At 31.7% G+C, this 27,617-nt stretch overlaps 3 protein-coding genes across 3 annotated transcripts; all 3 read left to right on the top strand.

Annotated features, from left to right (window-relative positions):
* LOC134281015 (mesenchyme-specific cell surface glycoprotein-like) lies at positions 1–4,561 on the top strand. Its single transcript, XM_062763471.1, has 12 exons — positions 1–221; positions 578–799; positions 1,016–1,214; positions 1,483–1,612; positions 1,969–2,083; positions 2,405–2,590; positions 2,711–2,779; positions 2,869–3,104; positions 3,319–3,539; positions 3,639–3,742; positions 3,846–3,872; positions 4,387–4,561. The coding sequence occupies exons 1-12, from the start codon at positions 8–10 to the stop codon at positions 4,434–4,436; spliced, it is 1,773 nt and encodes a 590-aa protein (XP_062619455.1). The 5' UTR covers positions 1–7; the 3' UTR covers positions 4,437–4,561.
* An 8,247-nt stretch (positions 4,562–12,808) lies between these two features.
* LOC134281036 (mesenchyme-specific cell surface glycoprotein-like) lies at positions 12,809–20,874 on the top strand. Its single transcript, XM_062763497.1, has 13 exons — positions 12,809–13,253; positions 13,411–13,766; positions 15,809–16,030; positions 16,179–16,377; positions 16,671–16,800; positions 18,322–18,436; positions 18,902–19,087; positions 19,211–19,279; positions 19,422–19,657; positions 19,891–20,111; positions 20,228–20,331; positions 20,483–20,518; positions 20,702–20,874. Exons 2-13 carry the CDS (start codon positions 13,550–13,552, stop codon positions 20,761–20,763), a joined length of 1,797 nt encoding a protein of 598 aa, XP_062619481.1. The 5' UTR covers positions 12,809–13,253; positions 13,411–13,549; the 3' UTR covers positions 20,764–20,874.
* A 1,016-nt stretch (positions 20,875–21,890) lies between these two features.
* LOC134281014 (mesenchyme-specific cell surface glycoprotein-like) lies at positions 21,891–27,362 on the top strand. Its single transcript, XM_062763470.1, has 12 exons — positions 21,891–22,110; positions 22,481–22,702; positions 23,003–23,201; positions 23,463–23,592; positions 23,854–23,968; positions 24,147–24,332; positions 24,436–24,504; positions 24,660–24,898; positions 24,990–25,210; positions 25,501–25,633; positions 25,741–25,775; positions 27,095–27,362. The coding sequence occupies exons 1-10, from the start codon at positions 21,897–21,899 to the stop codon at positions 25,625–25,627; spliced, it is 1,722 nt and encodes a 573-aa protein (XP_062619454.1). The 5' UTR covers positions 21,891–21,896; the 3' UTR covers positions 25,628–25,633; positions 25,741–25,775; positions 27,095–27,362.
* The last annotated feature ends 255 nt before the right edge of the window (positions 27,363–27,617 follow it).

Here is a 27,617-nt window from a genome sequence, read left to right as displayed (position 1 = left end):
GTTCAATATGGAAGGTGTCTTAAACGTTTCCCGTTATTTACTCTTTTTCTCATATATATTATTTGCTACATATGTGCAGTGTGGGAATATTCATTTGAACAAAACATCTACCTTATATATACCTGTGTCTTATACTGCGGGGGAGCCTGTGTTTTCCTTGAAGGGAGGATCTGTCGAACAATTGGCGTATGATTCACAGGATAAAATTGTCTACATCGTGGGTAAGTTATTCTATTTCCTCGTTAGTGTAGATCTTCATGTGATCTTCAAAGGTTGTTTTCTTTCATTATTTTGTTTTAAGTGATCTGAACAGAATTAGAGACATGTTAACTTTGTACAAGCATATGAATGGGTTAAACATAATTTTAGATTGTTGTGAAAAAAACAGGACGAACTTTCACTTTGACTTAATGAACATTGTTTTTGACATTCAAAGAATGACAATCATTTGTATTTAAAAAAATAAATGATTGACAGCTTCCTCCATTAGAAAAAATAACAACAATAAAGAATCAAAGTAGACGCATGACAAATCTTTCTCTCAATTCATATATATGCTATTACAACTTCTTTGCAGGGGCATCCAAACTTAATGTTATCAATATTTCAAATGTTCAAAACCCGAAGATTCTTTACAATATCACCTTAGGAGATTTTGATCCCACTGATGTAGAATTCTGTGGGGATCATGTGTTTGTCGCTTTGGATAAAAATCAGGACAGAGAAGCTGGAAGAGTGGTCATCTTTGAGAAGTATCACAAGGAATCTGATGCAATGAATATTATTTTCAATATAACAGGTATTTATGTATATAATTTTAATATCAATTCTATTATCTAAAACAAAAAGTGTTAGTTATACCTAAAACAAACCACTAATCAGAAAAATCAAATATAGTTTTGAAATACACTTGGAAATTAAATGAATGAAGTAGAAGTTTTATGGATTGATGAAATTATATTGCACCGACTAGAATAAGGTCAGACTATTAAAAAGGAAATCTATACTGTTACAGTGGGGCCTTTACCAGACATGCTCCTGCCTTCCTCAAACTGCAGCACTGTTTTGGTTGCTCTAGAGGGAGAAGCTTTTGCCAGAGACGGTCAATTAATAGACCCTGAAGGGGGTGTCGGACTTCTGAAGTTCCATGGTCAAAATATCTCAGCCTCAAATTATTCGTATAAAAGACTGAATTTCCACAAATTTAATGATAGGTATGAATGATTTTTTTTTATATATATCGTCGTTCAAATATCAATTTTAGCTTACTAGTATATTTTTGGTTAGTAAGTAATTATTTATTATTTTATTTTCTAAAACTTGCATTTTGCTTAATGTCCTTTAAATCAGTGAGAGCCACAACGCTAGTTTCCTGAAGATTATTTGTACCTGTCGAATGATGTCACACGTTTGCTTAATTGTTATTTTGTCGTATATATTTATAGTACCTTATAACTTATAATGATTATCTTACCTTTGCAGATGGGAAGACCTGTCAAATTACGGTGTCCGCTTTATTTATAAAGAAAATAATAATTCTTTTTCCCAAGATTTAGAACCAGAATATATAACGTACAGCAAAGATGAAAAGAAAGCCTACGTTTGCCTACAGGTACAATCTATTTATCTAAATATCTAATGAAATACGTGCATATATTTTTTAGTTTTAAAAAAATACTTTCGGCTTTACAATTTTGTTTGAGAAAAAAAATTTGATTGATAGACAAGTGGCCGTTGAAAATTTGAATTCAAAACACGCCCATAATGGTCAAAGATAATGTAAATGACAATTTTCCAGAGACATAGCATTCAAGAGGAAAAAAATTAAAACCAACATGAAACATTCAGCCGGCAAGGAAAACTGAAAAATATGAACTCAAATTCCATAGCTTATATTTGAGACATTGACTCCTTAAAGTTATCAGGTTACCTAAAGAATGAAGATTCGGATTTCTATCGATCTTGCAGGAAAATAATGCAATTGCAGAGGTAGATTTAGAAACGGAAAACGTTACAGCTATTCATGGACTTGGTTTTAAAAACTGGAGCAATTCTAAACTGGATGCCAGTGACAAAGACAATGGTATTAAAATGAACATATACATTTCAATATATATCACTTTCAGAATATGCGTTTTTTATGTTCCTTTTGTATGCGAAAATATGTGTTGCTGAGGAAAATTGATTTTTTTTTAATGTTTTCATATTCTTAATTGGAACAGAAATAAAATGAAAAGAATCTCTATCACACAAGTGGCCAAAAAAAAATAAATGATGGTCTTTATTTCTCCTTCAAATTACTAAAACTTTAATATTCTTATATTGGATATATTTTAGCTGGTATGGTGATTTAAATTTTATATCAAGCAATGGATGTACAGCTGAATATATTTCTCCTCAAAAGGAATTAATATCAGATCACTTCCGGTGTACGGGATGTATCAACCTGACGCCATCCATGTGGTGAAAATGAACGGTGTTGAATACATCATCACAGCCAACGAAGGAGACAGCAAAGACTACTCAGATTATCCCTTGAATAAGACTGGGTTTAGCGAAGAAATAAGAGCTAAAGATATCATTCTTTCAAGTAATTTGATGTTTTTAGTTTCATTTGTTATCATCGGATCTTCCATACCTTTCCCTATATACTGCATCTGATATGTCAATTCATAATAATGTTATTTATAATTTAAAATTATCTTGCTAGATAACTCTGAAGTGAGGGAGTGGGCATTGCAGAATGATGTGAAGAATATATTGGATGATGCAATTTTAGGTAAACCCGCGTTTATGTTTTCAAAATACTTACTAGAAAAGATATTCAATTTGAATATACAAAGATTCCATTGTTGTGGTTTTTCAAAGGTAGACTAAAAATATCGAAAGAGAATGGACGGATGAACGATGGTACCTTTGACAAATTGTACACATTTGGTGGACGAAGCTTTTCTGTTTGGAAAACTGAAACGATGTCCCAAGTTTATGATAGCGGAAGTAATATAGAGGATACGCATGCCCAAAGACGACCTTATCTCTTCAATGCAGCAGCAAAGGCTGATAAAGATATCAAGGCTACCATGGATTCTAGATCAGACGACAAAGTAATTAATGACCAATATTGTTAAGCTGCTTCTCTCGTCATAAATTGTTGTTTTGATATCTAGAACAGCATTTTACTTAAAAATAAAATTATCAGTTAATTTTTCTTTGAAACATTGTATCATAATCTCGACAGACTGAATTACCTAGTTTTAACAATTAATGTAAAACTAATTATTTATGTATCTTTATTAATTTTTGGTATTTAATGTGTAGGGACCTGAGAGTGAAAGTCTTACAGTTACCTATGATGATAATAAAGTTATACTCTTCCTTGGAAACGAGAGACCAGGTTCTATCAGTATATACTCATTTGAGGGATGTATGACTACACCAAAATTAGAAAGTGTTTTCTGGGATATACCGTCCTTGGACGGAACATGGACACAGGCTTTTGACCAGAGAAAGATAAGCTGCATAGATCCAGAAGATCTAAAGTGAGAAAATTAACTTAGAATCATCAGACTTCTTTAATTGCTCCTCCATTCACACAATTTTTAGCATAGCCATCTTGATAATAAACATATTTTTTTCAGATATATCCCACCGAATCAGAGTCCAACAGGGCGATCTCTTCTATTGGTGGCGGGTTCTACCAGTGGAACTCTCTCCATTCTAGAAGTAAAGGGTCTTAACATTGGTATGCAGCATCAAGAAGTGTAGCTGTTCTTTCTGTTTTGATTATGTAAAAAAATTCTTTTTAAGTTTATCAGTATCATCTTCCTGTTATTTTTTTTTTACAGATAATAGTGGATCTCAAGTCCATTTAGGTAGGATTACTATACCTCGATGTGATTTACTCCTATTTAATTAAGGGTTATTAGATAAAACGACTATTCATCCATGATCCGTCAGCAACTGTTGCGTTGAAACTGTTCTTTTCTTTCAACTGTCAAAATACTGACCTCATAGCAATTTAAACCTATATGTATATAAAATTTTAGAATAGTCCCTTAATTTATTGAATTCTCGGTGTGATGGAAAAATGAATATAATCGTGTATCTGTGTGTTCGTAATGGATTATCAACTATGGTAACATCCACATTGAATATTAAACGCGGAACTATTTTTCATATGACATCATCTCGTAACCGCAATAAATATTTTCTATCAAACCTGATATATAATGAATATTTTATATGCTGTACGTCTGTCTTTTACCAGGAGAGCTCAATAAAAAACAACATAGGGCTTACCAAAGTTGAAATGTTGTAACTTTGTTATTATTATTCCCAAGTCCTTTAGTTTCAGATTTTTTTTAAATAATGTTCTTTTCTTTTCAGATTGGAGAGGGTTAATCTTCATTTTCCTTTTAATAAACCTTTGGATCTAAATAAATGCAGTATACATGTAATAATCTATTATGATTGTAAACTATTTTGTCTACAATTTTGGCTCATGATTTTTAACGTCGAATAGTGGTTTCATTGTTACATTCGATAGAATGTTGGGACTTTTTTTAAAAGTAAAACGAATGATTGTAACAAAAAAAAAAAAGTATGATCAAAATAAATACTGTAAATATGTATAAACTATGAAGAACACATCTTTTTTAATTTGAACACAGTTGATACGACAACACCTCTTAGATTATTGCCATATTTCTGCGATATATTTGCTGCTTTACATGTCTTAAGATGCTTTGTTGCAACGCACTTTGAAAAATTACGCACTTTGAAAAAAAATTTCAAAGTGCTTTAAATTTGGGACCAAATCAACGCACTTTGAAAAATAAAATTTCCTTTCAAAGTGCGTTGATATCGACCATATTAACGCACTTTGAAACAATGTTTATGGCTTGTTCAATATTCTTGAAAATCTTAGGTATGGTAAATAATTGAACCTGTTGGATAACTTTTCTGTGATAAGGTCACTTTATGTTATGTGAAAGTGAGCGATTTTGATTTTTCCATACTTTGAAAATTCTTTCTTTCTTAAAAGTTTTTCTGTACTTATTTTTTTCCAGTTTGCATGCGTTTAGTGTAAACTAAAATTTATTGAAAGTTTTCAACGTCACACCAGTTATGCAAATACATATATTTGGGTGTAGCATATGTATCAGTACCGGGGGAGGGGGGTTAGTCACACAAATGTTTTGCAAAGATATACATGATATAGGAATTAAAAATTGGGGCTCACCTTGGGGGGGGGGGGTAGCCTAGTCACGCAAGTCGTTTGACACCCCACTGTGAGACCATCGATGCGACATACGTGTAGGTGACCTAGACAGGGGGGGGATGGGGTTTCAATTTCATACTTAAGTAAAAATGAGTTGGTCTGAGAGACATTCTATATACTCATCTTCTCCTTGTTCTCGATGAGGGTTAATCAATACATGTAAATTAAAACGTTTTTTTTTTTCGAAAGATATAATTATTAAAAATTGATTCTCTCAATTACTAATATCTAAGTATATTCTATATGCTCATTTTCTCCTTGTTCCCGATGAGGGTTAATCGAAACATGTAAATTAAAACGTTTTTTTTTTCGAAAGATATAATTATTAAAAATTGATTCTCTCAATTACTAATATCTAAGTATATTCTATATGCTGTTCCCGATGAGGGTTAATCGAAACATGTAACACTATTAAAAATTGATTCTCTCAATTACTAATATCTAAGTCTAGAATTTTTGTTTTATACATATTTTTTTGAAAGTGCGTTAAATCTCCACTTGGTAAAATTGTTGATGTTCACTCTTAACGCACTTTGAAAATTTTTTTCAAAGTGCGTTGAGTGTGTCCCAAATTTAACACACTTTGAAAATTTTTTTCAAAGTCCGTTGATTTTGTCCCAATTTTGACGCACTTTGAAAAAAATTTCAAAGTGCGTAATTTTTTCAAAGTGCGTTATCACAATGCTTCAAAAAGATAAACTTTAAGTAAACATGACTTTGTCTTTTGTTTAAAGTTTGTTGTTATTTCTATCTTTGTACATAACTTGGATAAGTTCAGTTTACTATTTTAGAGGTCTCACGAGTTTTCTCTCTTCCAACTTATACGATACGCCAATGTCCACAGCAATCAACAGGTAATATTTTAAACCAAATAACAATTTTATAACTGCTGGTTGTCATGAGTTTAACGGGGTGCTTTGGATAATCTAGGGACATTGGCGGTTTTCATTCCTTAGTCATCTAAAAGAACCCTTACAAATTTACCATGCGCATATTGCAGAAAATACTGGCAAGTATAGGTCAGATCTATACACAGATCAAAATTTGCAGCTTTCCTCTTGTATATGATTGTGTCTCCATATGAGTGAAATTTTACGGTAGTCGAGAGATAGACAACAAAAAGCGCATAATTCACAAATATTAAAAGATTATTGATGAAAGAAGTTCAGGGGCCTTCCTTATGTCATGGAGAAGGGGCGGGTCCAAGCTGGTCTCAAACACTGCTGATCTATGGAACACTTGAGTAAGGTTTTAATTTACGTAAGGCAGTAAATATTGTGCCATGAATTATCTAACATCTAAATTTTACTTTCTCAATATTCGGTCATCTTTTTTTCATTCGACGACCGATAGGACTTTAAAGATGAACTATTTTAGGCATTGAAGGACAAGGAAATCAAGGTGATTTTGTTCACAAGTGAAATATATGTGAAACATATGTGACTAAAATCAAATCTTATATTAAAAGATTTCAAACAGAAAATTAGCAATGTTCACAATTTATTTGTCTTTTGTTGACATATTATTTGAATTTAAATAATTCGTGTTGATCTTCCGAAAGTGCAGCTTATTTTTTAAGTTAATTTATTTACATGTAAATGTTTCATGAAAAAATAAGTGACGATTACAAAATAAGTTTCTACTAAAATATACCTTACAAGGAATAAAATTTACGATTGTAAAGAATCTATGTATTGTCTACCATATTAATATTTAAAATGATTAGGACAATAAACAATGCAGGCCTACGTGCATGAGATTTTGCACTTTTAAAGGTGTCCTCTTGCTTAAGGCTGTTTTCCCGGAATGGTATCTAGAATGTATCTCCAGATATGCAAATTTAAAGAAACATGGCACGATTTTAGGACATCTGTTCATCACCTTAAAGATCTTGCCCTCTCTATATAGAATAACCTAACATAGTGTTATTAAAGGTACTTGGACACAGATTTGAAGTTAATTTTTTCTCCATAATATTACGACTTATATATTTTAATAGCATTCACACAAAAATTAATTAAAAATCTTATTTGTTGTTATTTCTATCTTTGTACATAACTTGGATAAGTTCAATTTACTATTTTAGAGGTCTCACGAGTTTTCTCTCTTCCAACTTATACGATACGCCAATGTCCACAGCAATCAACAGGTAATATTTTAAACCAAATAACAATTTTATAACTGCTGGTTGTCATGAGTTTAACGGGGTGCTTTGGATAATCTAGGGACATTGGCGGTTTTCATTCCCTAGTCATCTAAAAGAACCCTTACAAATTTACCATGCGCATATTGCAGAAAATACTGGCAAGTATAGGTCAGATCTATACACAGATCAAAATTTGCAGCTTTCCTCTTGTATATGATTGTGTCTCCATATGAGTGAAATTTTACGGTAGTCGAGAGATAGACAACAAAAAGCGCATAATTCACAAATATTAAAAGATTATTGATGAAAGAAGTTCAGGGGCCTTCCTTATGTCATGGAGAAGGGGCGGGTCCAAGCTGGTCTCAAACACTGCTGATCTATGGAACACTTGAGTAAGGTTTTAATTTACGTAAGGCAGTAAATATTGTGCCATGAATTATCTGACATCTAAATTTATACTTTCAAAATATTCGGTTATCTTTTTTTCATTCGACGACCGATAGGACTTTAAAGATGAAATATTTTAGGCATTGAAGGACAAGGAAATCAAGGTGATTTTGTTCACAAGTGAAATATATGTGAAACATATGTGACTAAAATCAAATCTTATATTAAAAGATTTCAAACAGAAAATTAGCAATGTTCACAATTTATTTGTCTTTTGTTGACATATTATTTGAATTTAAATAATTCGTGTTGATCTTCCGAAAGTGCAGCTTATTTTTTAAGTTAATTTATTTACATGTAAATGTTTCATGAAAAAATAAGTGACGATTACAAAATAAGTTTCTACTAAAATATACCTTACAAGGAATAAAATATACGATTGTAAAGAATCTATGTATTGTCTACCATATTAATATTTAAAATGATTAGGACAATAAACACTGCAGGCCTACATGCATGAGATTTTGCACTTTTAAAGGTGTCCTCTTGCTTAAGGCTGTTTTCCCGGAATGGTATCTAGAATGTATCTCCAGATATGCAAAAGAAACATGGCACGATTTTAGGACATCTGTTCATCACCTTAAAGATCTTGCCCTCTCTATATAGAATAACCTAACATAGTGTTATTAAAGGTACTTGGACACAAATTTGAAGTTAATTTTTTCTCCATAATATTACGACTTATATATTTTAATAGCATTTCACACAAAAAATAATTAAAAATCTTATTTGATTTAAAAGTTATTAAGATTTTAATTTTTTTGGCGGGTTTGTTTGGCACATCCTTGCACTTTCACAAATTTTAACTTTATTCTTCATCCTTAGGAAAAGTGCAATCTCGTTGTGTATTAATGAAAAATATTAATACTATAATCCAGAAAATTCAGAGTAGACATGTTCGAAAGCAAAACAAACTCACAATATATTGTCAGGCCGTGCAGTTGTGGTGAGCAGACTTTGGCTATTGAACGCACCCGGTGAATCGTAAACATCAAACAATAACAGGCTCTTGCCTTGTTTACAAAAACTGTGTACATAACACGAATGTGCTCTATTTGCTAAACTCTTTACACAACGGAAAGACGATACTTGTGAAGGAGTTTTGCTTTCTAACATTTCTACTCTGAATAAAATTATTTTTCTGGATTTAAGTTTTAATATTTCTCATTAATACACAACAAGATTGCCACTTTTCCTTAGGATTAAGAATAAAGTTAAAATTTGTGAAAGTGCAAGGATGTGTCAATCAAACCAACCAAAAAATTTAAAGTTTTAATAACTTTTCAATGAAATAAGATTTTTAATTAATTTTTGTGTGAAATGCTATTAAAATATATAAGTCGTGATATTATACAGAAAAAAATAACTTCAAATCTGTGTCCAAGTACCTTTAAAGGACAGCACATCAAATTCATTTAATTGTAGTTTCTTGAGAAATATTTTTCATGTTGAATGATTTTTTAAAAAAATGAATAGAAATTTATTTATATTAGTTTAAAAGTGCCTTTTTAAGTATCTATTTAATTAACTCGTTATAAACAGCTATTTTTGCGGATATCAAACAAACAGTAGACTAGATAGAATCTTATTAACAGAATTTAAAATTAAGCCATTTGATGATTTATTAAAATACAAAAGGCCTACATTCCCAAATGAAAATTATTTTGTATATTAAACCCAATAAATTTTATTATAATGAATTGAGTCACCATGACCTACTAACTAGAACAAATATTCTTCCTTTTTAAAACTGCCATTACTCTTTCACCTTATTTTAGGAACATACTTTTCTTTTCATAAAATACATAAAGGCCACGATTCATATTTTGGACTCTAAGGTTTTTTTTCGCTTTTTAACCAAAAGTTGAAGGATTATCCTTGAGGATTTATTTACCTCAAACGTATGTTGTTTAAATATATCTTTATCAGCACTCTTGTAAATCAAATATATCAAACTTTTTGAAGTACAAAAAGTTTAAATTTAAGAAATAATTCATATGTCATCCTTGGTTTTTTCTTTTCAATTTTTTAATTCTCTATTGCAATAGATATTACATCAGTACTTCTTCCGTTTAAGAAAATTTTATTCATTATGAATGCACATCTTTCAAAATCGTTATCAAAAACAAATGGGTGCAACACATTTCGAGGTACTAGTATCTATGTCACAACGGCTTTGTGATTAAGTTCTGAATTTGCTACTATTCCTTAGCTGAAAAAAGGCCGTCTGGGGTGGGTAAGAGATACCATTTCAGGACACCTTCTCAACACTTTGTAAAGCACATGAAATATTATTTGTGTCATTTAAAGTCAAAAAGTAAATGCCAAAATATGTTTGAAACAGAGGTAGTCTAAAAATTGCGTTTTTGGTTTTAATTTTACTTGTGTAAGACATTCAAATGCTTTAATTTATGTAAATCAAACTAAGGATGATTTCATATTACAATTGTACAATCTATTAGAAAACTTATAAATAAACTAAATGTCGAGAGGGTAAAATTAACCTTTATGAACAAAAAATTTTAAAAAATTGAATCGGAAGAAAACAGGCAATCGTTTTCTATACATGTATCTAAAGCATTTGTTAGCTCACCTGAGCCAAAGGCTCAAGTGAGCTTTTCTGATCACAATTTGTCCGTTGTCTGTCGTTGTCGTCGTTGTAGTTGTTGTCGTCGTCGTTGTTGTTGTTGTAAACTTTTCACATTTTCGACTTCTTCTCAAGAACCGCTGGGCCAATTTCAACCAAACTTGCCACAAAGCATCCTTGGGTGAAGGGGATTCAAGTTTGTTCAAATGAAGGGCCACGCCTTCATTCAAGAGGAGATAATTGGGAATTAATGAAAATTTGGTGGTATCTTTTAAAAAATCTTCTTCTCAAGAACCACTGTGCCAGGAAAGATGAAACTTATTGGGAAATATCCTCAGGTAGTGTAGATTCAACTTTGTTCAAATCATGACCCCCGGGGGTAGGGCGGGGCCACAATGGCCGACCAAAGCTTTACATAGAAATGTGTGGGAAAATTCTTTAAAAATCTTCTTCTTAAGAATAACAAAGCCATGATTGATCATATCTATATGGAAGAATCCTCGGGTAGTGTAGATTCAAGTTTGTTCAAATCATGACCCCCGGAGGTAGGGCTGGGCCACAATGGCCGACCAAAGCTTTATATAGAAATGTATGGGAAAATTCTTTAAAAATCTTCTTCTTAAGAATAACAAAGCCATGATTGATCATATTTATATGGAAGAATCCTCAGGTAGTGTAGATTCAAGTTTGTTCATGACCCCCGGGGGTAGGGCTGGGCCACAATGGCCAATCAAAGTTTTTCATAGAAATATATAGGAAAATTCTTTAAAAATCATCTTATCAAGAATAGCAAAGCCATGATTGGTCATGGGACTACTTTTGGATATAAACTATTCAATAATAAACCAATTTCTACTTTTCCCCAGCCACAGTGCTCAGCTGAGCGACGTGGCCCATGGGCCTCTTGTTTTACTTATTTAGATTCACCATCTTAGTTTTTGACGTAGTTTGCCTATTTGATCTACATTGTATTTCGCTTCATTACAGACAAGAATGGCCTATCATTTTGGTACTTCAGTCCAGAATTAATTAGAATTTTTCTATGAATATTTTTATGATTTTCTGTCTTGTATTTTTTTTACTAGTTTTTTTTTTTAAATATATTTTTAAAAATAAAATCTGACTACGTTTTTCACATTTAATTTTGTAACTATTTATTTTCTATAAAGGAAGAGAATTTATTATTATTTGAAATATTAATCATCAGTAGACAAAAGATATCAATCATATATAACCCATTCAGACAACGAAAATTTGCTTATGTGTGCAAATATTCATATGAGTAAATCTACACACGCAAGTAAAAGTTAATTTGCTATGTGTATAGACGAAATTTATGTACTAGAAGTAAATCCTCATACTTTTATATAAGATAAGGAGATGGATAGATTCAGCATTGTGAATTTTTATAATTAAAAAATTGTATTTTCTTCTAATTTTTGAATGTTCCCCAAAGAAACAAGGACAAAAACCCGATCCACTGATTTATTGGTGCAAAAAAACTAACTTAATGAATTTAAGGACAAAGAATGGTATAAGAATTTTCACACGAAGAGGGGGGAATTTATTAAAATCATTGTTTAAAGTTGAAAATGTTTTGGTCCGGGTGCTAAAGACTGTAGAAAAGTCGTTGAGTGTAAAGAAAATGGTGGCTGTTGCCATCTAGTGGTTGGCGTCTTCAGCAGAAATAGGACGATTGGAATCTTTTTGTTGTTGGGAAATCTAGAGTACATCAAGTTTGAGAGGGCATAATGAAAAATCTCCTGAAATATTAATTGTATTTTTCAGAAGAAAGAAAAGGGTGAATAAAACAAACAGCGATCGATCTCAAAAATCCGTTAACAGTACAAGTATGTGAATAGAAAATAAACAGAACCCCTGGAAATTCATTGGAGTGATTTCTAACAAGCACCCAACAGGTGTCAATGAGGATACTTTCGAATGCTTATTTTAAATGAGGTTGTTGAAATTCCTGTAACATCAACTTGTATGTCAGTAGATTGCCTTGGTTGAAAAACGGAGAAAACTAGAAGAAAGTCATAATTATACAGAGCTTGAGCTAATTTATAAGGCGGCCTGTACAATTGATAGAATGTACATGTATATTCCTATCAAACCTCCATGGAGACTACTTGAATAGTAAGGGGACTACTAATTGATCCTGCTGGACACATGTTTGCAACCACATTTATATCATTGGAGAAAAATATGAATTTTTCAGAAAGGGTACAAGAAGTAAAAATTCAAATTTATCTCAGAAGAGAAAATGGCTTCTTGTTTTCAGAGTTGAAAATGCCATTTGTGGAAAGTACTATGCTAGTACAATCCAGCGTATCCTTTAAAAAAGTCAATTTACATTCAACTATCTTTGAGGTAGAGCAATGATAACCATTAAACATCCATGTTTTTGAGCTTTGATTTCTAGCCGCCAGGTTTACTAACTGTTATTTTACATGCCCCAATGCATACACAACAAAAACAACCCTTAAAAGGTAGATTTATGCAATAAACAAAACAAAATACACACATAAGTAAATTTGCTGCGTGTTCATAGGACAAAATTTACTCACTTGAACTAAAAATTTGCGACAACATGTATGCAAAAGTAAATTTTCACCATGTCCTGACCAGGTGTAAATTTTCTCAAATGTGCAGAATTTGCATGTAGGCAAATCAGTTCATACGACAAAAATTGCACATGTTAGTAAATTTGATATGTGTAAAATATACTGAGGTATGCAAATCGTGTCGTATGAATGGGGTATTATGATAGCCTTTTCAATATGTAATAAGTGTAAATAATACTATTGATTAGCGAAACAAAATTTCACGAAATGTGGTTATTTCTCTATATAATCTTAATGAATACTATTATACGCGAGAATTTAATTTTCGCGAGCACACTATCTCGCGTAATTACGCGAAAATAAAGTTCTCGCGAATAAAAAGTGATTTACAGTATACTTCTTGTTGACCAAAACTTCTGAATGAATGCTCTACGATGTATGCACAAAGTATCATAAAAATCTAGAGCATAAGTGAAACACGAGCATGAGGTTAAATACCAACCGTGTTCTTTAAATGCAAGATGGAGTGTGCCTCAAGGATGTTTTTTAATGTACAATATTTCTTACAAATGTTATTAATTACATGTATTCAAGGTGAAAATATTCATCTGAACAAAATTTCTACATTATACATACCGTTTTCGTACAATGAAGAGGGGAAACCTATTTTTTCTTTGGACGGAGGATCAGCAGAACAAATGGCTTATGATTTCCAGGATCAGATTGTGTATATTGTCGGTGAGGTTTTATTTTTGGTACTCATTAAATAATAAATTTCGAAACTTTCAGCAAATAGTGTTTTACAACAATATGTTTAAACTATTTTATCAAGCTGTCGCAAAAAAAACAACTAGTAGTGTTTTTCAATGCATGACGAAAAATTTATTATCCAAAGTAAAATGGTTTTGAGGTTTCGCCAAAGAACAACATGTCCAAAAATGTCTTTTTACAATAGCTCAAAAACTATGTGAGGTATAAAGTTAAAAATGTTAAATAATTTTGAGAAAAAATATATTCAAAAATTTGCATAATTTTGAAAAGTGCACCCGCTTAATTCTGTACTTTTATTGAAAACCATAATTGCGGAAATGATATATGTTTGTCAATAAAGGGCAAGTTGGACGTGAATGGTCTCTGAGAGGCTGTTATTGAAAGCATGAAATGTAAAAAGACAAGACCCCTATAAAATCTGCCATTTGCAATGTACTTTTGGTTTCATATCTTAACATTATGACAAAATAAACAGGGAAAACAACTTTCCAGAGACTATCGAAGTCCAGCTTGCCCTTCATTGATAAATATATATTGTTTCTGTAATAAAGCCTTTCACTAAAAGTAAGGAATTATTTAGCTGTATTTTATAAATATATATGCATTTTTCTTAAAGAAGTTTTCTCAATAAATATTTTTTTAAGTATTTATCATCAATGAAGGATATGGAGATAACGAACAGTATTCCATATCAAAGTCCATAAAACAATACAAAAATAGGAGCAGAGCAAACACGGACTTCCAAAACACCAGAGGTGGGATCAGGCGCCATGGAGGAGTAAGCATCCCCGACTTTCTATCTGTTAATCAATGATATATTTATAAACTGTAAAACTTTTAACTATATAAAAAACACATAGTTTTGGAGCAATTAAAAAAAAAACATTTTTGGACATGTCGTCCTTTGGTGAAACCTCAAAAAAAAAAGCATGAAATACACAATGTAAATTGTATTCATCTTAACATTAAGTAAATACTAAACATACAAAACAGTTTTTTAAAAAAAGCAAATAGCATTGCAAAAAAAGATAGATTCTTTAACCGTTAACGCCACCTATATGGTCACCGGGACAACATAAACCCTTCATGTAAAAAAATGAGCATATAGTCTGACATTATATATACACTGGACAGAGTAGTGACTTGATAAGATTTTGCAGGCACTTCCTTTTGAAAGTTAAAAATAATCATCTTATTACTAGTGCGTCAAGGGATCTTGACCAAAAATTCAAATGTATACTCGATTCTCATTATATCGCGGGTTTCATTGTATCGCGGTATATTCCAAAAGATCAGATACATAGCTCATATGCTTTTTGTTGAAAAAAATATCAGTCTGTCATCTGAATGTAAATTTTTGTGATGATTAAAAAGTATGGAAAATGCGTCTTATTCAAATAAAACGTAATTTTACAAAATCGATCTCCGTTTTTATTATTTTTAGCCCCCTGAGTTTATAGTATAGTAAAATCCATATAAAGTTCATGTTTTGAAAGTCTTTAGTTTGTATAATTGTTTATTTTCTTATGTCAAATTACATGGTAAAATAAAGAATAAGAATTGAAGTCCACGTCAACCTCAAGTTTCCATGTTTTCCCATACCGCGATACTATGAGACTCTCCAATTTAGGAGGTAAATGAGACTTCCCGTTTTAAAAATAGACTACAACTTAGACGATGCAAGCTTGGGAAATAATTTGATACTAAAAAGTTAGGCCATAGTTTGCTTTATCATGTTTATTAATATCATTTGATGAAAGTTAAATTTAAAAAATCAAATTACACTTTTTTATGCAAAAGATTTAAGTACCGCGATATAATGAGACACCTGTATATAAATTTAGTATTTTTCAATCTCCAATATAGTTATATATGAATATTTTACTTCTAATGGAGTTGTAGATATAAATTTAAGAAAGATCGACTTCGATCGTGTAGGCTTCACCATAGCCATTAGCTTTTTGTAAAAACCTAAGATCGCAACCTTTGTAACGTAAAAATATTTACAGGGGCATCCAAAATAAATGTTGTTGATATTTCCGAAGTAGAAAATCCACAGATCCTTTACCATAAAGTTTTGGGAGATTTTGATCCCACTGACGTAGAATTCTGTGGGGATCATGTGTTTGTTGCTTTGGATAATAATCAGGACAGAGAAGCTGGGAGGGTGATCGTCTTCAAGAAATATAACCAGAAGTATAACACAATGGAGGCTGTTCTAAATATTACAGGTATATCATAGAGTTTTAATATGTTTAGGGAATCTCATAAAAAAAAACTTTGATTTCTCACAAGAAAGCGTAAATTTATATTTAACAAGATGAAGATCTCTTAAAATTTCTAAAATGGTTTCAATGTTTCTATATGATGCAATTTCAGTTGGACCTCTGCCAGACATGCTTCTTCCAACCTCAAACTGTAAACATGTTTTAATCGCCCTGGAGGCGGAAGCATTTCCTAAAAACGGTAAATTGGTTGACCCAGAGGGTGGCGTTGGACTTCTGAAGTTTCACGGTGTTAACATTACTTCCTCAAGTTATTACTACAAAAGGCTAAATTTTCACAATTTCAATGATAGGTATGACTGAAAATTTTTCATTGAATGAGTCTCAAACATAAACATTAATTACTGGTTCACTAAAGTATATTCTAGAGAATCCAGTTGAGAATTAACTTATCCTGACATATCTATTTGGCCAAGAGGGTGAATATGGATGTAAAGAACTCAAAATCGTTCTGTGTGTGTGTGTGTGTGTGTGTGGGTGTGTGTGTGTGTGTGTGAATTCTTCTATATTTCATTATGAAATGTGTCATCTTTTGATTTCTATATGTACGTGTAGTACCAAACGTATATTTTTTTGTAATTTGTAGATGGAATGACTTGTCAAAATCTGGTGTACGATTTGTTTACAAAGAACAAAACAACACGTTTTCGCAAGATTTAGAACCTGAATATATTACTTTCAGTAAAGATGAAACAAAAGCTTACGTTTGTCTTCAGGTAAATGAATATTTTGCAATGTACCTCTTGAATAGTCATCTGTCATCAATTAATCTACATCATGAATCATTTTTTTCTAATCTGATCAGCATCTTTATAATTCTCCAAATACAAGGTAGAAAGGCAGACAATCGGATGGCTGCTAAGGATATTTTGTCAAAATGCAAGATGAAAAGCAGATCGACGACTGGGTGACAACTAAGGACATTTGGTTATACTTAAGTTAGATGACTCCTTTAAAAAATAAAAGAAAGAAATAGTCCTTTGATTCCTTTTCTGTGTCACCATTTGTGCATTTTACCTTTTATCTCAAGAGCACACTGCAAAGTTTGCTCCATAAATTTATCAGTTGAACGTTTCTTAATTTACAAACCCTTTTCTGAATAACTAAAATGCCGCTTCATATAAAATTTACCGGTAGGCAAATATTGAAAAAGATTCAAGAATTTCTATCATCAAACGAGATATGTTCGCTTAGAGAAATCAGAGCATGCATAAAGCATATAAAGTATAGTTCCCAATTGAATGTGATAGATATGGAGTCGCAAGAAAGACATCTTTAAGTATTATTATATATCAAAACACGTAAGTTTTCTTCATGTACTATCTATCGAAAGAGAAATAGCTGTTACTAACAAACTTAATTTTTTTGCCAAGATAATGGAAACATGTGCAGACTGAAAATTTAAAAGAAGAACATTTTGTAATTAAATCAAAAAGAATACACGTTTGACATTAAGTCTTAATTTATAACTTAGACTTTTCATGAACTTTTCAGGAATGTCTTTTGACACCTTATCCCATTTCCCTTCTCCAGCTCACCATCAAAATATAAAAAGAATTTTTGAAAGTCATGCACTGTGCCACCGACAAAGTTTTTAATTTAAAATTAGCGTTCGTAATATATTTTTTACCAGCACAAGAACAAATAAAGGTAGAAATATGAAATTGAGGTGTCAGTCTTTCTTAAACATTTTTTAACCATTACATAGAGTTAGTTCTTCTTATTTGTTCTGAAAGGTCTAGTCATGTCTAATATTTTTTAAATCACAAATAACTAATGCAACCTTTTGACTATCATTCAGTTTTGAACTGATTTGACTTTAGGACCATTTGCCCTTTTAAGGTCAGTCAGGTAAATACTTATCATATGTCCCTTCACGTAAATGTCCACCTTTCTACGTGATACGTCCTTGATTAAATGTACAGGTGAATTCATGCAAATGTCCTAAAGTAGCCTGTTACAAAACGGATTCCAAATATTTGTCCTTGGTCAAACCGTCCCCATATTTCTTGTCAAACCCTCCTCATTTTATGACATAAAATTTGATTACATTTCTTAAATATCTCTTGGCCGCAATGAACTTCCGAGGAAAAACTTTTCTCTCGATCATATACATGTACTATATACCTGTATGTAAAATAAACATTTTGTCATCTCTATTCTCTTGATTTAGAAATGGATGTTTCATTCAATTGAAAACCCATACAACCAATGTATTATTTTCTTCAACTTTACAGGAAAATAATGCTATCGCTGTGGTAGATTTGGAGACTGAAAATATTACAGCAATTCATGGACTTGGTTTCAAAAACTGGAGTAATTCTAAACTTGATGCTAATGACAAAGATAACGGTAATTAAATGAAGTGAATCTTAACTAAAAAAGCTTTATTTGAAAAATAATTTTACACACCTGCTTTTTTTATGATTTCGACTTTGATATTGTAAATCTAACAGGGCTTGTTGACCCTTTTAGGACAGCGTCCTGTATCCTACCAAATGGGATTTTGAATCGAAAAAGTGGAAAATTTCGGAAAAATTGAGGCCATGCATCATCTTAAAAGTTGAATAAAGAGTTACTTTGAAGGCTTGATCTCTGTTCAAATCTTTATCATATGAGTCATTAAAATGTCAAAATTCAAGTTTGTTTTATTATAAAAGGCACAGCAAATTTCAGCCTGTGTATCATTTGGGAATTTCTTTTACCTTAATTTTGGGAAATTATTATATTTTCAATTGGACAGGGTCGTTTTACAGGACCAGGATGCAATTTCAGGGTTATCAAGCCTTGTCTGATATTATCCGTTTTCTTCTCTAGAAATCATCATCAGATCACTTCCGGTGTACGGGATGTACCAGCCCGACGCTATCCATTCGGTAAAAATGAATGATGTTGAATACATCATCACAGCCAATGAAGGAGACAGCAAGGATTATTCTGAATATCCACAGAATATGACTGGTTTTAGTGAAGAAATAAGAGTCAAGGATATCTCTTTAGCAAGTACTGTGTGCTGGATTGTATAGATATGATTAGCAAGGCTAAAAACAATTCTTTCTTTCTTATACACTTAAATTTATCTATTTTCTATAATTAAACCTAACATTGAGTTGTTATTTTTCAAAGATGATTCCGAAGTCACAGGGTGGGCATCTCAAAACAATGTAGAGAATGTTTTGAGTGATGCAATTTTAGGTAATTGTTCTTTATTACACATGCTCTGCTATTACATATTAAAACTTTTGATGTTTTATGTTCATGTTAAGGTTACTTAAACTGAACTTTTTTGTTTTCAATATATGTTTCATTTGATTTAAATTGCTTGTCTGTTTTAAAGGAAGGCTGCAAATCACAACAGAAAATGGACGACTGCCCGATGGAACCTTTGATAAATTGTACACATTTGGTGGAAGAGGATTTTCAGTTTGGAGAGCTGATACAATGACCAACGTTTATGATAGCGGAAGTGACGTAGAAGACACTCACGCAGAATCAAGACCTGATCTCTTCAACGCAAATCCTAAAGCTGATACAATTATTAAGTCCACAATGGACTCCAGATCAGATAACAAAGTAAATCACACATGTAACTTTCCATGATTTCATTATATATTACTTTTAAAGCAAAGTGGCAATGAATAGTTATATATCACATGTTTCACAGTTCTACTCATGTGGAATTTTTAACGTCTAGACGAAAAATTACATCGCTGATAAAACTTTTCATTTTTATCCGTTTAAATTAATTGATGACATTTGTAATTCAGCCTTTACGATTTTCTTATTAAATTATTTTTCATACTTAGGGTCCTGAGAGTGAGAGTCTTGCAGTTGCCTACGAAGGTAACAAAGTTATAGTTTTCCTTGGAAACGAGAGACCAGGTTCAATCAGTATATATTCATTTACTGGAAATATGACCTCACCAAGATTTGAAAGTGCCTTTTGGGATATACCTTCTTCCGATGAATCTTGGACAGAAGCCTTTGACCGCAAAACCATTAGTAGTATCGATCCAGAAGATCTAAAGTAATTGTCCTTCCAAAATGTTTAAGTAGCCTAATAAAATAATCACATATTTTAATTTCATACTTTTCGGTTTTTTATCGAAATATGTCCATGATTTTTAATTTTGTAATTGTTAGATACATTCCACCACATCAAAGTCCAAGCGGTAGACCTTTGTTATTGGTGGCTGGTTCTGTTAGTGGCACTCTCTCTATTTTAGAAGTCAAAGGCTTCAATATTGGTAAGCATGGGCTTATTGAGTATTTAGATTGTACCTACCGATCGGCACAGACTTATCACGAATCTGCTTTTCAATCGGATAATTAATTAATGTTACTTAATGTTATTTAATATTGGAAAATTAGTATAATAATATTTTTTTCATTTTTCAGAAAACACAAGCAATGGGGGATCTCAGAACTACTTACGTAAGCTTCTACTTTTTACAATGTTTTTTGAAATTCGTATGTCACCATTTTCTTCATAAAATAAGTTTTTTTAACCGTCGGTCGTCTGTCCATCAGTTCATTATACTTTCTTGTCATCAAAATTTATTTATATTTGTTGTTTCGTTGTTTTCATAACTTATACAATTGAATTCTTTTTTTCAGAAATGAACTTTGGTGTCCTTCTTCCTTTATTAGGAGTGTGCATTCTTGAAATTATTATATAATATATTTCAAATATTTTGATAAATTTTTAACTTGTCATTATAAGAATACTACGATATTGTTCTTATTGTCATTTACTGTAATTTAGAAAAATAAAAAAATAATAATCTTTATTTTTATTCTTGCTATTATCTTTATTTTAAAGATGTTTTAGAAAAATCTTTAAATATAATTTTTTAAGCTTGCTATTGTTTAATCCTGCTAAAATAAAAGACGGTTTGAATGATGGTTTATCTGTATAAAAGTACATGTACTAGTAAATTAAACTTCGTTTCAGTTTGTGTAGATATCATCAGTATTGGTATTGAACAAATATGACCTGGCTTTTGAATAATTTCAAGGACATTGCAAGATAAGGCGACATAAATGACCTTCATTTGTTTGTATTTCCTATCATTAAATGTCGTTATGTTCCCTCTCATGTCCAGTGTGTATTTTTAAAAATTAAAGGAAAAAATACAATTAAAAAATTGGAATCCAACGATTCATTTAAAAATATATAATTGAATCGTATATTTAAGTACTGGCCATCAACTTAAATTGTTCTAATAATATACAGTTCCAATAAGTATTAACTCATCTGTAGACGTTCAACAAAAATTAGCTTAGTTCGTCAAATAAATTTTATTGATTCTGTTTAGTTTTCATTTTGTAATCTTTATGTTAAGGCTAGTTTTTATGAAAAAAGACGATATCTTGATTTTATTTTTTGATTCTATACTTTATCAAAGATGTAATCATATTATATGAAAACATTGACTCCATACATAACTCAAACAAAAAACATGATTACAATGACCTCTTGCTAAACAGAGCTTTGTCTTTAAAGTGCATGCTTTGATATTCCACCAAAGCATGTGCGTCATTTACAAAGCGGGGGTTATAAAAATTTATACGTTGGGAAGTTCGTTGCAATTTTTTATAAGAATTTTTTTTCTCCTTACAAAATTAATGTTAAAATCGAGGCTGTGCTGCCACATGTACATAAGATGGGTTAGTGCGTGACAGTGTCACTATGTCTGGGTATTTGATCACATGACAACCCAATATAAATTCATCAATTTTTCTCAATCTAGAACTCATTCTCAATATATACCCCAATTATAAAATCATTTAAGTTAAAAAAATGTTTATTATGAAAAAGTTCTTAAAGACCTATCAAAAAATATTTTTCTTACAAATATTATTTGCCATTTATGGCCATTGTAATAATATTCATTTAGAGAAAATTTCTGACCTATACGTACCCTTTTCATATACTGAGGCTGGAGCGCCGGTTTTCACTTTAGTTGGGGGAGCCGCTGAGCAACTCGCTTACGATCCGCAGGATAAAATTGTATATATAGTTGGTAAGTTACAGTATTACTATATAATAGTAATAATACAATGATTATTCAATTTATTTTTTCCTAATTATATTTTTAAATTTATTTTGTTCCTTTTTTCATGCTGTAAGCTACATTAAGCTACATGTAGTTTAACTTGACATTGTACGTACATGTGTATATCGAATTCTGACGTCTATACAGTTTACAGTTAAATATGTCAAATTTTTCCTATTCAAGACAGATTTAGCTAAAAAGAAGAGAATTATATGCTAGATATTAAGACAATAAGAAGTAATTCTTCGACCTCAACCGATCCGTTTCGTAAAGCAATAACACCTTGTTTAAATTAGATTGTGATGGTATATTTGAACGTGTTCGTTATTATTTCCAGGAGCGTCCAAACTCAACGTTGTGGACATATCCAATGTTGACAAGCCAGAAATTCTCTTCCATGAGATTCTGGGAGATTTTGATCCCACTGACGTAGAAGTCTGTGGAGATCACGTGTTTGTCGCCTTGGATAATAATCAAAATAGAGAGGCGGGGAGAGTGGTCGTCTTCAAGAAGTATGATAAAAAGTATAACACAATGGAGGCCGTTCTAAATATTACAGGTAAACATTTCTAATACCAAAAAAAAAAAGATTTTACTTCATGTTTTGCCCCAAAAAGTATATATTTGAGAGAGAATAAATTCACTGACTTTCCAGCCAGTTAATAATAGCATATTAATGAAAATTTGATTTATCATGTCGTAAATTTTGAATTTACAAGGGGGAGGTAAATACAAATTTTACAATTCATCCTGTTGTAAATTTTGCTTTTACCTCCCCTATAGTAAATTCAAAATTTAGAACATGATAGATCTCTAAATTACAACTGTTGTATATAATATTAAATAATACTGTTTTCAGTTGGTCCTCTACCAGATATGCTACTGCCTTCCTCAAACTGCAGCACTGTTCTAATTGCCCTGGAGGCGGAGGCATTTGCCAGAGACGGCAAATTAGTGGACCCAGAGGGTGGTGTGGGGTTGCTGAAGTTCCATGGTCAAAGCACCTCAGCCTCCCACTATTCGTACAAAAGGCTGAATTTTCACAATTTCAATGATAGGTAAGAATTTAGAGAGGGATAGCCGGGGGAGAGTTAGAAATATGAATGGGGCATGATAAGTGAATAACTATACATGTTCATTCCTTGTCAACCAGTAGTAGAACACTTAACTTTTAAGATTTATTACAAAGCTACGTACAGATATGCTTATGTAAGATTTTAATAAAATTATTTGATACCATTTATCTTACTTTTTCAGGTTTTGAACATATTTTATTGTATAATTTATACATACGTATATATATACTAGTACTTTTTCAGGTGGGCTGACTTATCAAAATCCGGTGTACGCTTTATCTATAAAGAAAATAATAATACGTTCTCCCAGGATTTAGAACCAGAATATATCACTTACAGCAAAGATGAAAAGAAAGCTTACATATGCCTTCAGGTAAAGGGAATTTGCTAAGTCAAGTGTACTCTTTTGCGGAGTACGTACTTCCCTGTACGTATTTCCTTGTAAATAGATAAATGCAATCAGTTTCTAAGTATATTTTTTGAAAATATTACCGATAAAACATGGAAGATTCATTTCAGTATAATTCTATATACATTCAAAAATTGATGACAAAGCAATTCTACTAATGGTTCTCTCACTTGCTCCGAGTATTCCTTGTGATATTCTGATTGGTTTTTTTTTCCGGATATTTAGGAAAACAATGCAATAGCAGAAGTAGATTTAGAAACAGCGAACATAACAGCAATTCATGGGCTTGGTTTTAAAAACTGGAGAAATGCTAAACTGGATGCTAGTGATAAAGACCATGGTACTTGTATTTAAATGAATATTCATAAGATTCTTCATTCTATTTAGTTTTGTTATTATTATTTTGTCACAATTGTTAATTTAAGAAATTTTCAAACCAACTGAGAACTCTAATTTTCTTTTAAATATTTTGTTCATTGTTTTCAATAGGTGTAAATAAATTCAAATTTTGTTTTCAGGAATTCATATCAGACCTTTGCCTGTGTTTGGGATGTATCAACCTGATTCCATTCATATTATGGATTTTAAGAATGTTGAATACCTCATCATGGCTAATGAGGGCGACATTAAGGATTATTCAGAATACCCTCTGCATATGACTGGTTTCAGCGAAGTGGTGCGAGCCAAGGATATTACGCTATCAAGTACAATAATTCTAGATATATTTATTCACCATTCAGTTTTATTTCCATTGTTTTATCATTTTGGATATGTTATACGGTTGAATTTTCTTATTTTGTTTGCTAGATAATTCTGATGTAATTACGTGGGCAAAAGAGAATAACATAAGGAATATCATGGACGATTCAAATTTAGGTAACTCTAGTTTTTATAATATAACAAGAAAAATACATTTTAAAGTCAATAAAAATGAACAAATAATCTCTCTCTCTCTCTCTCTGAATACGTTGAGCGTGTCTGTGAATGTTGATGTTTTTGACTTGATATGAATACTCCATATAATTTAATAGGAAGGTTGCACATTACAAAAGAGAGTGGTAGATTGCCGGATGGCACCTTTGATAAACTGTACACATTTGGTGGACGAGGCTTCTCCATTTGGAGAGCTGATACAATGACCAAAGTTTACGACAGTGGGAGTAGCGTAGAGGATACACTATCACAATCAAGACCCGATCTCTTTAACGCAGATGCAAAAAAGATTCACAAAGTTGTAAAAAACACGATGGATAGTAGATCGGATGACAAAGTAAACATCAAACAATGCTTAATGAAATACATGTTAAACTATAAAATGTCACCATAAATCTTTCTCTATAATGCCTAATTTTATTTCAAAGGGTCCGGAAAGTGAAAGTATTGCAGTAGCTCACGAAGGCAACAGAATTATAGTTTTCCTTGGCAATGAGCGTCCAGGTTCTATCAGTATATACTCATTCAATGGAGACATATCCACGCCACATTTCGAAAGTGTTTTCTGGAATATACCAAACTCGGAGGTCCCGTGGACAGAGGCTTTTAACCAACAGACCATAAGTTGTATAGATCCAGAGGACATAAAGTAACCTTTCAAATAGCTTCAACAGATCATTGTTACAAATAGTTTGAACTTTCAGTTTAACTCGTTGAAATACGTGATCTTAATTATCCAGGAAATACTAATTATCTAGAATAAAATATATAGTCTATATTAATACTACAACAATATTTGCAGTTCGGTGTGACGTAAATATTTAAGCATGTAACTGGATAATAAATGCCTAAAATGTTAATAGATTTAAAACATTCGATTTTAAGATTTAACTGTATATGATGTATTGAATTCCTCTTACTGGTACTATATACTTTCAGATACATTCCTCCTCATCAAAGTCCAAATGGTCGTCCATTGTTATTAGTGGCCGGGTCTGTCAGTGGTACTCTCTCCATACTAGAAATCAAAGGCACCAACATTCCTATACAAAAAGTTTTAGGTTAATTAAACGTAAGTATGATAAAAAAAAATTAAGGTATTGGTATATGTTTACCTTTCAAAATTTTTGATATAGTATTAATATCTTTAAAAAATATTATAATTCAATTTTTTTACAGGTAGTTTGGGAGTTGTGAATTTTATTAACTTTTAGGTATGCTGGTTTTGAACTCTTCATAATGGGTTTGTTAAAAAAATTGTTGCATATTTAGATAAATTACTGTTGTGTATAATTTAACATAATTGTACTTGAGCCACACAACCGGTGGGTCGATCCAGATAAGGGGGAGATATCTTCCTGGCTCCATTATTCATAATTTTATTCTGAAACTTAGAGGGCCAAAATGTGAAGAATTTTTTATTTTGCATAAATGAGCAAAATCTTTGCAATGTTCAAGCACAGTTAAATTACAGGTTGCTTGGTATGTGGAGGGTCAAACACTGAATGCGGTCTGAGTTTCTGATTGACAATACCTATGTGGTTATTGGAGATCATGTCTTTCAACAATCTATTGGAATTCCAATGGGTACCAATTGGGCCCCTTTATTATAAGACCTATATTTGCTTTTAAATGTAGTAGAATTTGTCCAAAATCTTTTACCTGAAAAGAGGAGATTATCTGTTGTGTCCTTGAACTTGACATTTAGATAAATCAATGACATATTGTTAAATTTTTAATTCTGTATTTTCCTTATGTAATATAACAAAACACCAGACAATAGTTATTTCCCCTCTTATGTCGAAACAATATATATATTCTGAACTTGAAATTTAAAATATTTCACAGAGTCTGACATATCTGTTTCATATGTGGAAATTTTACTTGAAAAAGACATTAATGGCAATCAGATAACCAAGTTTTATCATAAATGTGATGACTTTAACTATTCAATTTGTCATGGTCCCTTACTTACGTATGCAGCAATATACCTCCATCACCCGCATACAAGGTTTATTTCTCTCACTTAGTTCAATACGCAAGAGTTTGCTCTACGCATGAACAAATTAAAAAACGAGCTATATATGTTATTGACAAAAAAAAAAGGTGATGAAACAAAAATTTCCTCGGTCCCATTTAAAGTTTTCATTTTTAAGCTTTGTGGTTGACACAATGACCTTTTCAGGAAATACATTTATCATTAGGTCAAATTCTAACTGAAGTTCTTCATTCTAAATGTTAAGCTATTATTTACTTACTGAATTGACGATGGTTTTTCCGATCATGACAATGAGTACACAGCGAGTATGACCTGTCGTCAGGGATGCTAGCATCTCCATGGCACCTCATCCCGATGTATGTTTTGGAGGTCCATGTTAGCTCAGCTCCTATTTTGTATTGTTTGATGGACTAGAATGCTGTTTTGTTTTTGACATAATATGAATAACAATGAAATAGTAATGTAACCGCTATATATTTTTATTTTCTGATTATGATGGTCATTTTCTTTCAACCAAATATATTCTTTTTACAGAGAAAAGTTTGAATTAAATCCTTACTTTTGTATTGTGAAGAGGATGACTTCATTGACCAAAATTCTTTGTTACTACGACTGTTTTAGTAATATGTGACTTTTATACTTTTTTTTATTATTTCATGCAATATAATGTGAGCTCTTTCACACCAGTGTCTTTTCTTATTTTAAAATTATCTAACGGAAACGGCTAAATAAGTGAAGTTTGTCAAACTTGTTTCCAAATCCAGTATTATGAAAAAATACATATACATGTAGTTTTGTACTAATAAAAAAAATTGTTTACACAGTTGTAAGTATTGCTTGCAATTCAAGAATGTGTTGTTGTTGATTTTTTTTTACAAATAAATTAGTCCATTCTTCGAGTGTTTGAGTAATTTCAGTGCATGTAACCATAACTCTTTGCCCCCCCCCCCCCAAACACACACACTATGAAGAAGTGTCCCCGTCTCCCCACCCACCCCGATCCGCACATGCTCTTCTTTTTTTTCCTTAAGTGGGGGATACAGATTCTCTGAATTAG

This window comes from Saccostrea cucullata, unplaced genomic scaffold, assembly GCF_032062105.1.
Source record: "Saccostrea cucullata isolate Sc308-1 unplaced genomic scaffold, CSIRO_AGI_Scuc_v1 ctg77, whole genome shotgun sequence".
In the NCBI taxonomy this organism is placed as follows: Eukaryota; Metazoa; Mollusca; class Bivalvia; order Ostreida; family Ostreidae; genus Saccostrea; species Saccostrea cuccullata.
The sequence above is the reverse complement of the archived record's forward strand: the minus strand, read 5'-3'. Positions and strand labels throughout refer to the sequence as shown.

What these genes read in the sequence shown, in the direction of transcription:
- LOC134281036 (XM_062763497.1), top strand. Translation starts at nt 13,550, where the DNA reads ATGGAGTGTGCCTCAAGGATGTTTTTTAATGTACAATATTTCTTACAA. An exon ending in ACTCCAGATCAGATAACAAA is followed by an intron (nt 19,658 to 19,890) that starts GTAAATCACACA and finishes TTTCATACTTAG; the next exon opens with GGTCCTGAGAGTGAGAGTCT. An exon ending in GGGATCTCAGAACTACTTAC is followed by an intron (nt 20,519 to 20,701) that starts GTAAGCTTCTAC and finishes TCTTTTTTTCAG; the next exon opens with AAATGAACTTTGGTGTCCTT.
- LOC134281014 (XM_062763470.1), top strand. Translation starts at nt 21,897, where the DNA reads ATGAAAAAGTTCTTAAAGACCTATCAAAAAATATTTTTCTTACAAATA. An exon ending in GGCCGTTCTAAATATTACAG is followed by an intron (nt 22,703 to 23,002) that starts GTAAACATTTCT and finishes TACTGTTTTCAG; the next exon opens with TTGGTCCTCTACCAGATATG. An exon ending in TTTCACAATTTCAATGATAG is followed by an intron (nt 23,202 to 23,462) that starts GTAAGAATTTAG and finishes GTACTTTTTCAG; the next exon opens with GTGGGCTGACTTATCAAAAT.
- LOC134281015 (XM_062763471.1), top strand. Translation starts at nt 8, where the DNA reads ATGGAAGGTGTCTTAAACGTTTCCCGTTATTTACTCTTTTTCTCATAT. An exon ending in TATTATTTTCAATATAACAG is followed by an intron (nt 800 to 1,015) that starts GTATTTATGTAT and finishes ATACTGTTACAG; the next exon opens with TGGGGCCTTTACCAGACATG. An exon ending in TTCCACAAATTTAATGATAG is followed by an intron (nt 1,215 to 1,482) that starts GTATGAATGATT and finishes TTACCTTTGCAG; the next exon opens with ATGGGAAGACCTGTCAAATT.